Source organism: Salmo trutta, chromosome 5 (genome assembly GCF_901001165.1).
Source record: "Salmo trutta chromosome 5, fSalTru1.1, whole genome shotgun sequence".
In the NCBI taxonomy this organism is placed as follows: domain Eukaryota; kingdom Metazoa; phylum Chordata; class Actinopteri; order Salmoniformes; family Salmonidae; genus Salmo; species Salmo trutta.
The window spans coordinates 10,316,404-10,331,161 of NC_042961.1; the positions used below are offsets into that span (position 1 = coordinate 10,316,404).

Here is a 14,758-nt window from a genome sequence, read left to right on the forward strand (position 1 = left end):
GTCTTACTCACGTCGGCCATGGAGAACGAGAGCCCACAGTCCTTGGGAGCGAGTCGCGTCGGTGGCGCTGTGTTATCCTCAAATTGGGCGAAGAAGGTGTTTTGCTTTTCTGGGAGCAAGATGTCGGTATTCGACATGGATGGTTTTCCCTTTGTAATCCATGATTGACTGTAGACCCTGCTACATACGTCTCGTGTCTGAGCTTTTGAATTGCGACTCCGCTTTGTGACTGTACTGAGGTTTTGCCTTACAGAGGGAATAACTATGCTATTTGTATTCAACCATATCCCAGTCACCTTGCCGTGGTTAAATGCGGTGGTTCGCGCTTTCCGTTTTGTGTGAATGCTGCTATCCACGGTTTCTTATATACACCGTGTCAGTGTATACATTGATGTTATTCTTAGAGGCTACCCGGATAATATAATATCCCAGTCGGCATGGTCAAAACAATCTTGAAGCATGGATTTCGATTAGTCAGACCAGCGTTGAATAGACCTTAGCACGGGTACTTCCTGTTTGAGTTTCTGCCTAATAGGAAGAGATGGAGTCATGATCTGATTTGCCGAAGGGAGGGCAGGGGAGGGCCTTGTAGGCATCCCAGACGTTGGAGTAGAAGTGGTCGAGTGTTTTAGCAACGCGAATACTACAGTCAATGTGTTGATAGAACTTTGGTGGTGTTTTCCTCAAATTTACCAGCTACAATAAATGCAGCATCAGGATATGTGGTTTCCAGTTTGCACAAAGTCCAGTGTAGTTCCTCGAGGGCTGTTGTGGTATCAGTTTAACGGGGAATATACACAGCTGTGACTATAACCAAAGATAATTATCTTAGGAGGTAATACTGTCGGCCTTTGATAGTGAAGTATTCTACGTCGGGTGAACAAAAGGACTTGAGTTTCTGTACGTTATCTCAATCACGCCATGAGTAGTTAATCATGAAATATACACCTCCGCCTTTCTTCTTCCCAGAGAGTTCTTTATTCCTGTCTGCACGATGCACTGAGAACCCAGCTGGCTGTTTGGACGGGGACAGTATATCCAGAGAGAGCCGTGATTCCGTGAAACCGAGTATGTTACAGTCCCTAATGTATCTATGGAAGGAGATCCTCACCCTGAGCTTGTCTACTTTGTTGTCCAGAGACTGAACATTAGCAAGTAATATACTCAGAAGCGGTGGATGGTGTGCACGCCTCCTGAGTCGGACTAGAAGTCCACTCCGAAATACCTCTTCTCCGCCGGCGGCGTCATGGAGCAGCCTCTGGGATAAGTTCAATTGCCCTGAGGGTACGAATAAAAGATCCAATTCGGGGAAAGTCTTATTCCTGGACGTAATGCTGGTGAGTTACAGCCGCGCTGATATCCAGAAGTTATTTCCGGCTGTATGTAATAACACACACTTTCTGGAATAATAATTTAAGAAATAACACACACGCTTCTTGCTTAGGAGCAAGAAGCAAATCAAATCAAATTTTTTTGGTCACATACACACGGTTAGCAGATGTTAATGCGAGTGTAGCGAAATGCTTGTGCTTCTAGTTCCGACCATGCAGTGATATCTAACAAGTAATCTAACAAAGCAAAGCTGCTATGTCTGTTGGCGCCATCTTGCTGTGTCACTTAGCCTACAGTATGTGCAGTTGGCCATTTACACTGAACAAATATATAAACGCAACATGTAGTGTTGGTTGCATGTTTCATGAGCTGAAATTAAAGATCCCAGAAAATGTATATACGCACAAATGTGTTTTGTGTTGGGCACAAATTTGTTTACATCCTTGTTAGTGAGCATTTCTCCTTTGCCAAGGTAATCCATCCACCTGACCGGTGTGTCATATCAAGAAGCTGATCAAACAGCATGATCATTACACAGGTGCACCTTGTGCATGGGACAATAAGGCCATTCAGTTTTGTAACACAACACAATGCCACAGATGTTTTGAGGGAGTGTGCAATTGGCATGCTGACTGCAGGAATGTCAACCAAAGCTGTTGCCAGAGAATTTAAAGTTAATTTCTCTACCATAAGCCACCTCCAATGTCGTTTTAGAAAATTTGACTATGTCCAACCGGCCTAACAACCGCAGACCGCGTTTATGGCGTTGTGTGGGCGAGCGGTTTGCTGATGTCAATGTTATGAACAGAGTGCACCATGGTCACAGTGGGTTATGGTATAGGCAGGTATAAGCTACGGACAACGAAAACAATTGCATTTTGTCGATGGCAATTAAATGCACAGAGATACAAGGGACGACGAGATCCTGAGGCCCATTGTTGTGCTGTCGTCACCTCATGTTTCAATATGATAATGCACAGCCCCATCTGTAGACAATTCCTGGAAACTGAAAATGTCCCAGTTCTTCCATGGCCTGCATACTCACCGGTCACCCATTGAGAATGTTTGGGATCCTCTGCATCTACGTGGACAACAGCGTGTTCCAGTTCCCACCAATATCCAGCAACTTCGCACAGCCATTGAAGAGGAGTTGGATAACATTCCACAGGCGACAATCAACAGCCTGATCACCTCAATGTGAAGGATGAGGCAAATGGTGGTCACACCAAATACTGACTGGTTTCCTGATCCCTACCTATTTTTTAGGTGCCTATGACCAACAGATGCATATCTGTATTCCCAATCATGTAAAATCCATAGATTAGGACCTAATGAATTTATTTCAATTGACAGATTTCCTTGTGTAAAATCATTGAAATTGTTGCATGTTGTTTTATATTTTTGTTCAGTATATGTTAGGATATTGTCATCCTGTGAGAATAGCACCAGCTATGCTAACAACATTTAGCTTGCACAAACAAGACTGGCTATTTAAAGATGGCCTAAACAAATAAGTATTGAAGTATGTTTGGAAAATTGCAATTGGCTCAGAACAGGGCATCACGGCTGGCTCTTGGATGTACACAGAGAGCTAATATTAATAATATGCATGTCAATCTCTCCTGGCTCAAAGTGGAGGAGAGATTGACTTCATCACTGCTTGTATTTATGAGAGGTATTGACATGTTGAATGCAAGGAGCTGTCTGTTTGAACTACTGGCGCACAGCTCGGACACCCATGCATACTCCACAAGACATGCCACCAGAGGTCTCTTCACAATCCCCAAGTCCAGAACAGACTATGGGAGGCTCACAGTACTACATAGAGCCATGACTACATGGAACTCTATTCCACATCAAGTAACTGATGCAAGCAGTATAATTAGATTTAAAAAACATAAAAATACACCTTATGGAACAGCGGGAACTGTGAAGCAACACAAACATGGGCACAGACACATGCACACACAAGATAGCATACGCACTATACACACATACACATGGATTTTGGTCTGTAGATATGTGGTAGTGGTAGAGTCGGGGCCTGAGGGCACACAGTGTGTTGTGAATGTATTGGAATGTTTTTAAAATTGTCTAAACGGCCTTAATTTTGATGGACCCCAGGAAGAGTAGCAGGTGCCTTGGCAGCAGCTAATGGAGATCAATGATAAATGCAAATACAAATGTTTACTAAACACTTACCTAGCCCGTGAAATGTTGATATTTACTGTACTTGTCTGTCTTTCTGTGAAAGCTAGCTACTTTGTACCTCTTAGACATAGGAAGCTACACCCTACACAGTTATTCCAGAACAGTGACGACCTTGGTGTAGGTTTTCATCAAAAGATGAACAGTAGCAAAGGCCCACAGCCAGTCAAACAACCGGGGACACCTGGCATAAACAGGAAGATGAGAGGAACATGCTGTTTCTGTCGAGAGGCCTGCAAACCCTCACGTTCTACTCTGTTAGCCACACACCTGGAGTGTTTAACTTTATAATCTACATTGTTTGTGTGTGTGTGTAACAGTGTAGGTTCTGTCCCTCTCTTCGCCCCAACCTGGGCTCGAACCAGGGACCCTTGCACACATCAACAACTGACTCCCCACGAAGCATCGTTACCCATCGCGCCACAAAAGCCGCAGCCCTTGCAACGCAAGGGGAAACCCTACTTCAGGTCTCAGAGCGAGTGACGTCACTGATTGAAACGCTATTAGCGCGCACCACCGCTAACTAACTAGCCATTTCACATCGGTTACGTGTGTGTGTGAGTGTGACAGAGAGACTAAAGAAGAGCACACGTCAGTTGAACTGTAAAATACCCCCAGGTGATAACCTGGTTAATATGATCCAATGATAGAACGCAGAAGTGAAACTAACCCCCTGATCTCTCTCTGCTCCTTCTTGTAGATGAGCGTGAGGCGGTGCAGAAGAAGACCTTCACCAAGTGGGTCAACTCCCACCTAGCCAGAGTGTCCTGCAGGATCACTGATCTCTATATGGACCTGAGAGATGGACGCATGCTCATCAAACTACTGGAGGTCCTCTCTGGGGAGAGACTGGTACGTTAGTCAGACTGATTTCCCAGTCACACACAGAGTAATAATTCACCTTAAAAAAATGATCTTATTGTCAAAATAATTTAACTTTGGGATTGCTGTTCCAAACGATTCCTCCATGATTCTACCCTATATGCATACATTCGGCCCACACATGGCTAATATGCTTCACATATTTTTTGTTCAGGGTACACGTACAGTGCATTTGGAAAGTATTCAGACCGCTTTTTCTACATTTTGCTACGTTACAGCCTTATTCTAAAATGGATTTAAAAAGAAATCCTCATCAATCTACACACAGTACCCCATAATGCTAAAGCTGTTTGCAAATGTATTAACAATGGAAAAACTGGTATCACTTTTACATAAGTATTCAGACCCTTTTACTCAGTTGAAGCAGTAATTAGAGCTTCGAGTTTTCGTTGTCTTGGCTGTGTGTTTAGGGTCATTGTCGTATTGGCAGGTGAACCTTCACCCCAGTCTGAGGTCCTGAGCACTCTGGAGCAGGTTTTCATCAAGGATCCCTCTTGACTTTGCTCCTTTCATCATTCCCTCGATCCTGACCAGTCTCCCAGTACCTGCTGCTGAAAAACATCCCCACAGCATGATGCTGCCACCACCATGCTTCACAGTAGGGATGGTGTCAGGTTTCCTCCAGACGTGATGCTTGGCATTCAGGCCAAAGAGTTCAATCTTGGATTCATCAGATCAGAGAATCTTGTTTCTCATGGTCTGAGAGTCCTTTAGGTGGCTTTTGGCAAACACCAAGCAGGCTGTTGTGTGCCTTTTACTGAAGAGTGGCTTCCATCTGGCCACTCTATCATAAAGGCCTGATTGGTAGAGTGCTGCAGAGATGGGAGAACCTTCCAGAAGGACAACTATCTCCACAGAGAAACTCTGGAGCTCTCTCAGAGTGACCATTGGGTTCTTGGTCACCTCCCTGACCAAGGCCCTTCTCCCACGATTGCTTAGTTTGGCCGGGCAGCCAGATCTAGAAAGAGTCTTGGTGGTTACAAACTTCTTCCATTTAAGAATGATGGAGGCCACTGTGTTCTTGGGGATCTCCAATGCTGCAGAAATGTTTTGGTACCCTTCCCAGATCGATGCTTCAACACAATTCTCTCGGAGCTCTACGGATAATTCCTTCGACCTCATGGCTTGGTTTTTGCTCTGACATGCGCTGCCAACTGTGGACCTTATATAGACAGGTGTGTACCTTTCCAAATCATGTCCAATCAATTGAATTTACCACCGGTGGACTCCAATCAAGTTGTAGAAACATCTCAAGGATGATCAATGGAATCCAGATGCACCTGAGCTCAATTTTTAGTCTCATAGCAAAGGGTCTGAATATTTAGGTCAATAAGGTATTTCTGTTTTTTTGTTTTTAATTAATTTGCAAACATTTCTAAAAACCTGTTTTCACTTTGTCATTATGGGGTATTGATAAGGATATTTATTTATTTAATACAGTTTATAATCAGATTGTAACGTCTCAAAATGTGGAAAAAGTGGGTCTGAATACTTTCCGAATGCAGTGTATATTTTTCTACTTGAAAGGGTATTTGTAGTCATAGTTGTGACTCATATTGCTCTTATCTGTGTTCTAATAATGGTGCAGCAGTATAACTCCTTCATCATATCTCACAGATTCAACATTATAAAACCAGGCACACCTTAACTGCTCTCTCCACCTCTGGTAAAGAATATATTTAAAGCAGCCCTGGTAAAGGCAAGGTCATGGTGTATATGTGGATACTATGGAGAGGTTATGAGTAAGGTTGCAAACCTACCAGTAATTTAACAAAGTTACCAGAATCTTTAGTCATTTTTGTAATTAACTGAATCTATGGCAGTCTATCGTGACTTGGGTCATTTATACTTGAATAACTTTTAAAACCTTCCAAATATTGAGTTGTACCCCTCAGAACAGCCTCAATTCATCAGGTCATGAACTCTACAAGGTGTCGAAAGCGTTCCACAGGGATGTTGGCCAATGTTGACTCCAATGCTTCCCGCAGTTGTGTCAAGTTGGCTGGATGTCCTTTGGGTGGTAAACCAGTCTTGATAAACACGGGAAACTGTTGAGCTTGAAAAACCCAACAACGGTGCAGTTCTTGACATAAACTGGTATTCCTGACACCTACTACCATACCCCGTTCAAAGGCACTTAAATATTTTGTCTTGCCCATTCACTCTCTGAATGACACACAATCCATGTCTCAGTTGTCTTTAACCTGTCTCCTCCCCTTCATCTACGCTGATTGAAGTGGATTTAACGAGTGACATTAATAAATGATCATAGCTTTCACCTGGTCAGTCTGTCATGGAACGAGCAGGTGTTCCTAATGATTTGTCCACGCAGTGTGGTGTTCATTTTTTATGTCAGATAGACCGTATGGTTCAAGAGAAAATAGACTAATTATTGAAAAAAAGCATCTAATCAACAATGCCATTATTTTGCAACTCTTCCAACTGTTGACTTTTTTAACAACTGCAACCAGTTTGAGCCAAGTCATTGACAATAAATACATATTCAAATAGTAAAATAAATAAGTGTGTAAAAACAATTAAGTATATTTCATGCTGAAACCCTCATATTAAAAAATAACGGTATTCACTTAGTTAATAGTTTATATTTAGGATCAGCTTTGTCATTGTTTATTTTAATGAATTATTTCAGATATTTTAGACGTGATCAGTCCACACAGAGGGCCTGAGATAATTACAGACGCCTATAATAATCTGAAGTACCCGAAAGGGTATTGGGATAAATGACATAAAATCCTTGAAACATACCAAAAATGTAGTAGTTTACTGGTAAACTTTGAGTAACATATCCTCCCTTTGCAACCCTAGTTGCGAGCAGTTCAGTTGAGGACAGAGCAGAGAAGTAGATATTTTACACTGCTAGAGTTTCAGACTGGGTCACAGATTGGGTTACAGGGATCATGTGGTCTCTCATGGAAACCTGATTGAGGCTTACACTGAACGATCCATCCAGGCATCTGTTGCTTGAGCAACAAAATTTGAAAATGTGATAAATTCATCTTACCGTAGTACAATAGAAATGCTCAAGCAACAGCTTCCTGGGTGGATCGTTCAGTTAACATCTGTGTCTGGTATTTATTTTATGAGGACCATTTTATACAGATGTTTCCCTAGTTTGTATTGGTATTTGACCATAATAAAGCACTGCTCCGCTTTTTTGACATTGTTATCAACAAAACAAGTCCTACAGGCCCTAGTGTTGTCGCACCTGGACTGCGGCCCAGTCATTTGGTCAAGTGCCACAGAGGGACATTGGCAAATTACAGTTGGCTCAGAACAGGCCTTCCCTGTAGCTCAGTTGGTAGAGCATGGTGTTTGCAACGCCAGGGTTGTGGGTTAGATTCCCACGGGGGGCCAGCGCAGAAAAAAAATGTATGAAATGTATGCATTCACTACTGTAAGTCACTCTGGATAAGAGCGTCTGCTAAAATGACTAAAATGTAAACAGAGCAGCACTGCTGGCCCTTAAATGTACACAGAGAGCTAACATCAATGACATGCATGTCAATCTCTCCTGGCTCAAAGTAGAGGACAGACTGACTGCATCACTACTTATCCTTGTGAGAGGTATTGAGATGTTGAACGCATCAAGCTGTCTGTTCAAACAACTAGCACACAGCTCAGACACCCATGCATACCCCGCAAGACATACCACCAGATGTCTCTTCAAAGTCTGTGTGCTAGACCATGGAAGGCCCACAGTACTACATTGAGCCATTTATCTGATTTGAAAAAACAGATAAAACGACACCTTATGGAACATCGCGGTTTGTGTGCGTCTATATGCATCTACATGCTGTTGTTTGTATGTTTTGTATTGTACAAAAAAATCTAAAATAAACGTAACAGGAAAAACGAAGACTGTGAAGAGACACGCACTCTACACACAAGTATATTTTAATATTGTTATATGGTGGTATTATAAACGTTGTGTTGTAGATATGTAGTGCCTTAATGATGTCATGATGTACTATCTTATTGTATCTGTTGTTGTGTGATGTGCCTTAATGTGTTTAACCCAGGAAGAGTAGCTCCTGCCTTGGCAGGAACTAATGGGGGTCCATAATAAATACAGACATACACGTTTATAACCTACATGAACCACAAACACACTGATGCAGACCCAATTGTATACATTCAACGCACCAAGCATGTGCTCTAGCATGCAGTTAGACATACACACATAGACTGCTTACAATTGAATGCTAGAGGCCAAGCTAGGTTAGGAGACCTCATGCACAGACTGGAGTTAGATTAAGGCAAAACCAAAACATCAGCACTGTGGTGGTGGTGGCAGCAGCAGCACGTGACGTCAGAGGGCAAACTTCACTCTGAGCCAATGAAATGTTCCAGCTTAGCAGCTGTGCTGAAGGAGGGGAGAGAAGCAATTATCACTGCAGAATTGCCACTAAAAAAAGAGGTTTAGCAAAGTTGACGCTGATGGGTTTTATTAACTATGTCCCATTTTAGCTCCCTCTCCCCTCACCCCTCCCTTCACCACCAGTGGCTTTTGAAAGGCAGCTCTCTGATGGACTCGTCTAGACAGCTCTGGAATCAAAATGCCATTAAGCCTGACTACAGCCCCTACCACATCCAGTAGATCGTGCCCTCCGTTGAGGCCATTCACGGGTCTTTGCTGTGAGAAAGATCTGACCACAGTTTCAACTCACTCACAGTGAATGCAGTCTACTGTTGTCCCTTCAAAATATGAGCCCTTCACTCTGAGATTTGAGCTTCTTTTGACCGCTACGAGGAAATGAGGCAAAAAAAACTACAGAATGGAAGAATTTCAAAAGCGGGCTTGCTATGATGGAGTGAAAGGGAAGGCAGAGGGAGAAATGATCAATGAGATCTTTGATATAGAAAGACTGGCGGAGTGGCCTACATGCTGTACAATGGAGTCCAGCAAAATGATCGCAACTCAAGCCAGCCTCCATTTCTCAACTGTTTCAGGAAGCGTAGGAATGCTGTGTAAGAGTTCACTCCACAGAACACTACATTAAAATGCCAGATGGGTATCTCTCATCGCTCTGATCTGGTGTTATTTGTGTTAGACAGAGGAGATACCCACTGGTGTTCTCCAGCTGTCTCAACAAGGCCAGGCCCTGAGTACTTCCTGGGTCATGACCCCTGGAAAATGGGTTCTAACCCTGGGGAAGCTCTGGATGACCTGTCTCTCTACATATGGCATCACAGGTCTGGAAGGACAGACATATCAGAGATCTCATTTCCTCTTGGTCATTTTAGGATTACTTAGTGTAACACATAAAATACATGATATATTTGCACACACACACACACACACACACACACACTGAAGTCCCATAGATATGTCCTCATATAATGTACATCACTTTGTTCTTGTATAGACATTTTTAAATCTGCCTACCTCAAGGATTAAAGAAGTCTGCTAAGTAGGTCATCAGCCCAGGGAGTCCTGCCTCAAGTCAAAATACATAAAACCAAACCATTTAGATTGTTGGCAGTAGAACGTCAGCGATATGAAGAGTATGAGTGACACTAATGTAATTAGACTGTGCTAGTACAACCTCTGTCCCTCTTTCTTTCCCCTCCGCAGCCCAAGCCCACTAAGGGGCGCATGCGTATCCACTGCCTGGAGAACGTCGACAAGGCCCTGCAGTTCCTCAAGGAGCAGAGGGTCCATCTGGAGAATATGGGCTCCCACGACATTGTCGACGGCAACCACCGCCTCACCCTCGGCCTAATCTGGACCATCATCCTCCGCTTCCAGGTCAGCTGACAACCCAGTACACTCACTCACTCACTCACTCACATATCGTGCATGTGCTGATTATAAAATGAGAGAGCACAGTTGGTAAAGGGATTACATTTTTATAAATTGTAATAAAAAAAAATCCCACTTAAATCCACAGATGTGGGTCAATGTCACTGAAACTAAGACAGGAAGTGGGATGCGTTTGTTTATTTGTATATCGAGAAAGTGCTGAGAGGTGGTGTTTATGTGCCTGTCACTCAATGAAGGTGGGTGCATTCCAGTGTGTGTGCACGTATTTATTCTATGTGTGTGTGTGTGTGCCAGCCTAAGTGCATATATATGTTATATCAGTCTCTGTGTATAGTGGTTGTCTCAGTCTCTGTGTATAGTGGTTGTCTCAGTCTCTGTGTATAGTGGTTGTCTCAGTCTTGGTGTCCTGATGATGGCTGGTGCTGTTTGACCATTTTGTTATTCTGGGGTATGTGCTTCTCAGATCCAGGACATCAGAGTGGAGACAGAGGACAACAAGGAGAAGAAGTCTGCTAAAGATGCCCTGCTGCTGTGGTGCCAGATGAAGACTGCTGGGTGAGTGACCACAACACCAACAGCACCACCACAGCAGCACCACCACAGCACCAACAGCTTGAGGCACAGTCAGCAGAATAATCCAACACATTATGGTCAACAGATGGTGATCTAAAATATCAACAACATCAAGGGTATATGTGAAAACATATATAGGAACATTCTGGCCTAGCCCTTGTATACTTGGTGTACAAAACATTAGGAATACTTTCCTAATATAGAGTTGCACCACCTTTTGCCCTCAGAACAGCCTCAATTCGTCAGGGCATGGACTACAAGGTGTCGAAAGCGTTCCACAGGGATGCTGGCCCATGTTGACTCCAATGCTTCCCATAGTTGTGTCATGTTGGCTGGATGTTGTTTGGGTGGTGAACCATTCTTGATACACACAGGAAACTGTTGAGTGTGGAAAACCCAGCAGCGTTGCAGTTCTTGGCACACTCAAACTGGTGCGCCTGGCACCTACTACCCCGTTCAAAGGCCCTTAAATCTCACCCTTTGAATGGCACACAGACATTCCATGTCTCAATTGTCTCAAGGCTTAAAAATCATTATTTCACCTGTCTCTCTCCTTCATCTACACTGATTGAAGTGGATGTGATCCATTTTTTTGAATCCATTTTGATTTCAGGCTGTAACACAACAACATGTAGAATAAGTCGAGGCGTATGAATACTTTCTGAAGGCCCTGTATATGGGTATGTCACAGCAGTCTCAGGAATCACATGGCCTTGAGAAAAACGCCTAGCATCAGTGATATTTCACAATCAGTGCTGTGTTTAACACAAATGATTTGACTAAAGAGGATCTGTAGAGGAACACAGGGTGGACAGCAGAACCGATGAAATCCCAGCAAGGGTTTCACATCAGACATCACAGCCTAAATGTCAGACTGTTTAGAACAGCAGCATGAACAGCCCTGGGCTACATGCTTTGATAAGTCAATTCACTCATCAACAAAGCCAACACTGCTATTGCCCAGCTTCAAATAGAAAAAGCACCTTAGTTAAACAAATGTTTAATAAAGAAAGGCATTGTGTTTAGAGTCAGAAGCGGGACATTTTTTATTAGCCGTCTGTTTCACTGGCTGGAGATTTGATGTAGATATTACATATTCTTCAAAAGTCGCAACAAATTGCCACCTAAGATTTATCTTGACTGAGAGATTTTCTTTTAGTAAGACATAGGCCTATACACAAATAACTTTCACCTTCCTAATCTTGAGTTGTACCCCTTTTGCCCTCTGAACAGCCTCAATTCATTGGGACATGGACTCTACTAGGAGTCTAAAGCGTTCCACAGGGATGCTGGCCCATGTTGACTCCAATGCTTCCCATAGTTGTGTCAAGTTGGCTGGATGTCCTTTGGGTGGTGGATCATTCTTGATACACACAGGAAACTGTTGAGCGTGAAAAACCCAGCAGCGTTGCAGTTCTTGACATAAACTGGTATTCCTGACACCTACTACCATACCCCGTTCAAAGGCACTTAAATATTTTGTCTTGCCTATTCACTCTCTGCATGGCACACATACACAATCCATGTCTCAATTATCTAAAGGCTTAAACATCCTTCTTTAACCTGTCTCCTTCCCTTCATTTACACTGATATAAGTGGATTTAACAAGTAACATCAGTAAGGGATCATAGCTTTCACCTGGATTCACCTGGTCACTCTATGTCATGGAACGAGCAAGTGTTCTTAATGTTTTCTACACTCAATGTATGTTTTTGTATCTGTTTTCCAGATATCCCAACGTGAACATTCACAACTTCAGCACCAGCTGGAGAGATGGCATGGCCTTCAACGCCATCCTCCACAAACACAGACCTGACCTGATAGACTTTGACAAGCTGAAGAAGTCCAACGCCCACCACAACCTGCAGAATGCCTTCAACCTGGCAGAGCAACACCTGGGCATCCACAAGCTACTGGATGTGGAGGGTTAGTACAGAGTACACGCACGCACGCACACACACATCCAAACACATCCACGCACACGTACACACACCCACACACGCAATACATGCACACACACACACACAATACATGCACACACATGCACACGCAATACACATACACACACACGCACTCACAATACATGCACACACAGACATGCTTAACTTGCGTTACACACTTAGAATATAGTCATCGGTGCATGACTCTGAACTGTTGTACATAATCATGGAATACCATAGCCTGGTGGAAAACAACATACAGTTTACAGAACAGTGAGGAGGAGGAGGCTGCTTACACTTCTGTAACATACTGTGCTCTATCCCTGTCTCTCATGCACCTGTCAGTGTTTTATACCATTATGACAGTACATGAATACTCACGCATTTTCGCCTGACCTAATTATGCTCTTACAGTATGCCTGTATGAATACATGACAACTTGAAAACTGTTACTACTGTATAACGCTTGCAGAAACCACTTCATGAGTAGTTTGAGAGGCTGTTACTTCTGGGTCTTACTTTAATGTAATTACAAACAGGTACAAACAGAAAGGCACTGCTAGAGCTCGTCCTTTTCCACTGTGACAGAGAAATGGCTGTCTTAAATGCCCAGTGCAGACGTTTTATCTCAATATCAAATCCTTTCTGGGTAACAATTAACTACCCTACTGTGATTGTTTTTAATAAAACAATAACATAAAATACTCCATAACTACATCCCACCAAAAGGCAGCCATTTCAGGCAGTCTTTTCAAAAACCTCTTACATATATCTAAATCATGTTTTTGACTGCACAGGGCCTTTAAATATTTTATAAGAGGTGGTTTTGAGATCTCAGCATGTCTTCTCAGAGGCCTGCAGTGAGGGGAACAAAGACTGAGGCGTGAGAACGCTCCCGTGTATTGTTCTGACGGAAAATAGCCCTCTACTCCAACCACCTCCCTCCTAAACATGGCTCCTAAATCAAATAAATGCTGTTTTTCTCAGCCGAGCAGCACGGAAGCCAAACCCTCTGTTGATGTCTGAAGATTAAGGAAACATGGAAGAGTCAAAGCTGTTTTTGTCTGACTCTTAGTGTGTATGTGTGTACAGATATCAGCGTGGACCACCCGGATGAGAAGTCCGTCATCACCTATGTTGTGACCTACTACCACTACTTCTCCAAAATGAAGGCTCTGAAGGTGGAGGGAAAACGTATTGGGAAGGTGAGGGGTCAGAGTTCATATGTCCCCAATCTGAATCACAAGAGAACAGTCTCATATCCTGTACTTCTCCAAGTACACTCATTCCCTTAGATCAGTGGTTCACAAACTTTTTATAGTCCCGTACTCCTTCAAATATTCAACTTCCAGCTGCGTACCCCCTCTAGTACCAGGGTCAGCGCACTCACAAATGTTGTTTTTTGCCACCATTGTAGTCTGCCACACACACACTATACAATACATTTATTAAACATAAGAATGAGTGTGAGTTTTTGTTAGAACCCGGCTCATGGGAAGTGACAAAGAGCTCTTAAAGGACCAGGGCACAAATAATATAATAATAATCAATAATTTTGCTCTTTATTTAGCCATCTTACATATAAAACTATTTGTTAATCGAAAATTGTGAATGCCTCACCACAGGTTAATGAGAAGGGTGTGCTTGAAAGGATGCACATAACTCTGCAATGTTGGTTTGTATTGGAGAGAGTCTCAGTCTTAAATCATTTCCCACGCACAGTCTGTGCCTGTATTTAGTTTCATGCTAGTGAGGGCCGAGAATCCACTCTCACATATGTACGTGGTTGCAAAGGGCATCAGTGTCTTAACAGCGCCAAGGCCGGATACTCTGAGTGCAGCCAAATCCAGAAATCTGGCAGTGGCTTCTGATTAAATTCAGTTTTCCCAGAACCGCTTGTTGCAATTTCGATGAGGCTGTCTTGTTCAGATATTGGTAAGTGGATTGGAGGCAGGGCATGAAAGGGGTAACGAATCCAGTTGTTTGTGTCATCCGTTTTGAGCAAGTACCTGTGTAATTGCGCACCCAACTCACTCAG

The 14,758-nt window shown here is 43.1% G+C and overlaps 1 protein-coding gene across 2 annotated transcripts in view; it reads left to right on the top strand.

Moving 5' to 3' along the window:
* The window catches only part of LOC115193640 (spectrin beta chain, non-erythrocytic 1), a 133,847-nt gene that overhangs the window by 69,839 nt on the left and 49,250 nt on the right, over positions 1-14,758 (top strand). For both annotated transcript variants that reach the window (XM_029752480.1, XM_029752479.1), the window contains 5 exons: positions 4,241-4,392; positions 10,019-10,192; positions 10,671-10,762; positions 12,510-12,706; positions 13,813-13,925. In XM_029752480.1, coding sequence (XP_029608340.1) covers positions 4,241-4,392; positions 10,019-10,192; positions 10,671-10,762; positions 12,510-12,706; positions 13,813-13,925 — 728 coding nt within the window. The remainder of the gene's footprint in view (positions 1-4,240; positions 4,393-10,018; positions 10,193-10,670; positions 10,763-12,509; positions 12,707-13,812; positions 13,926-14,758) is intronic.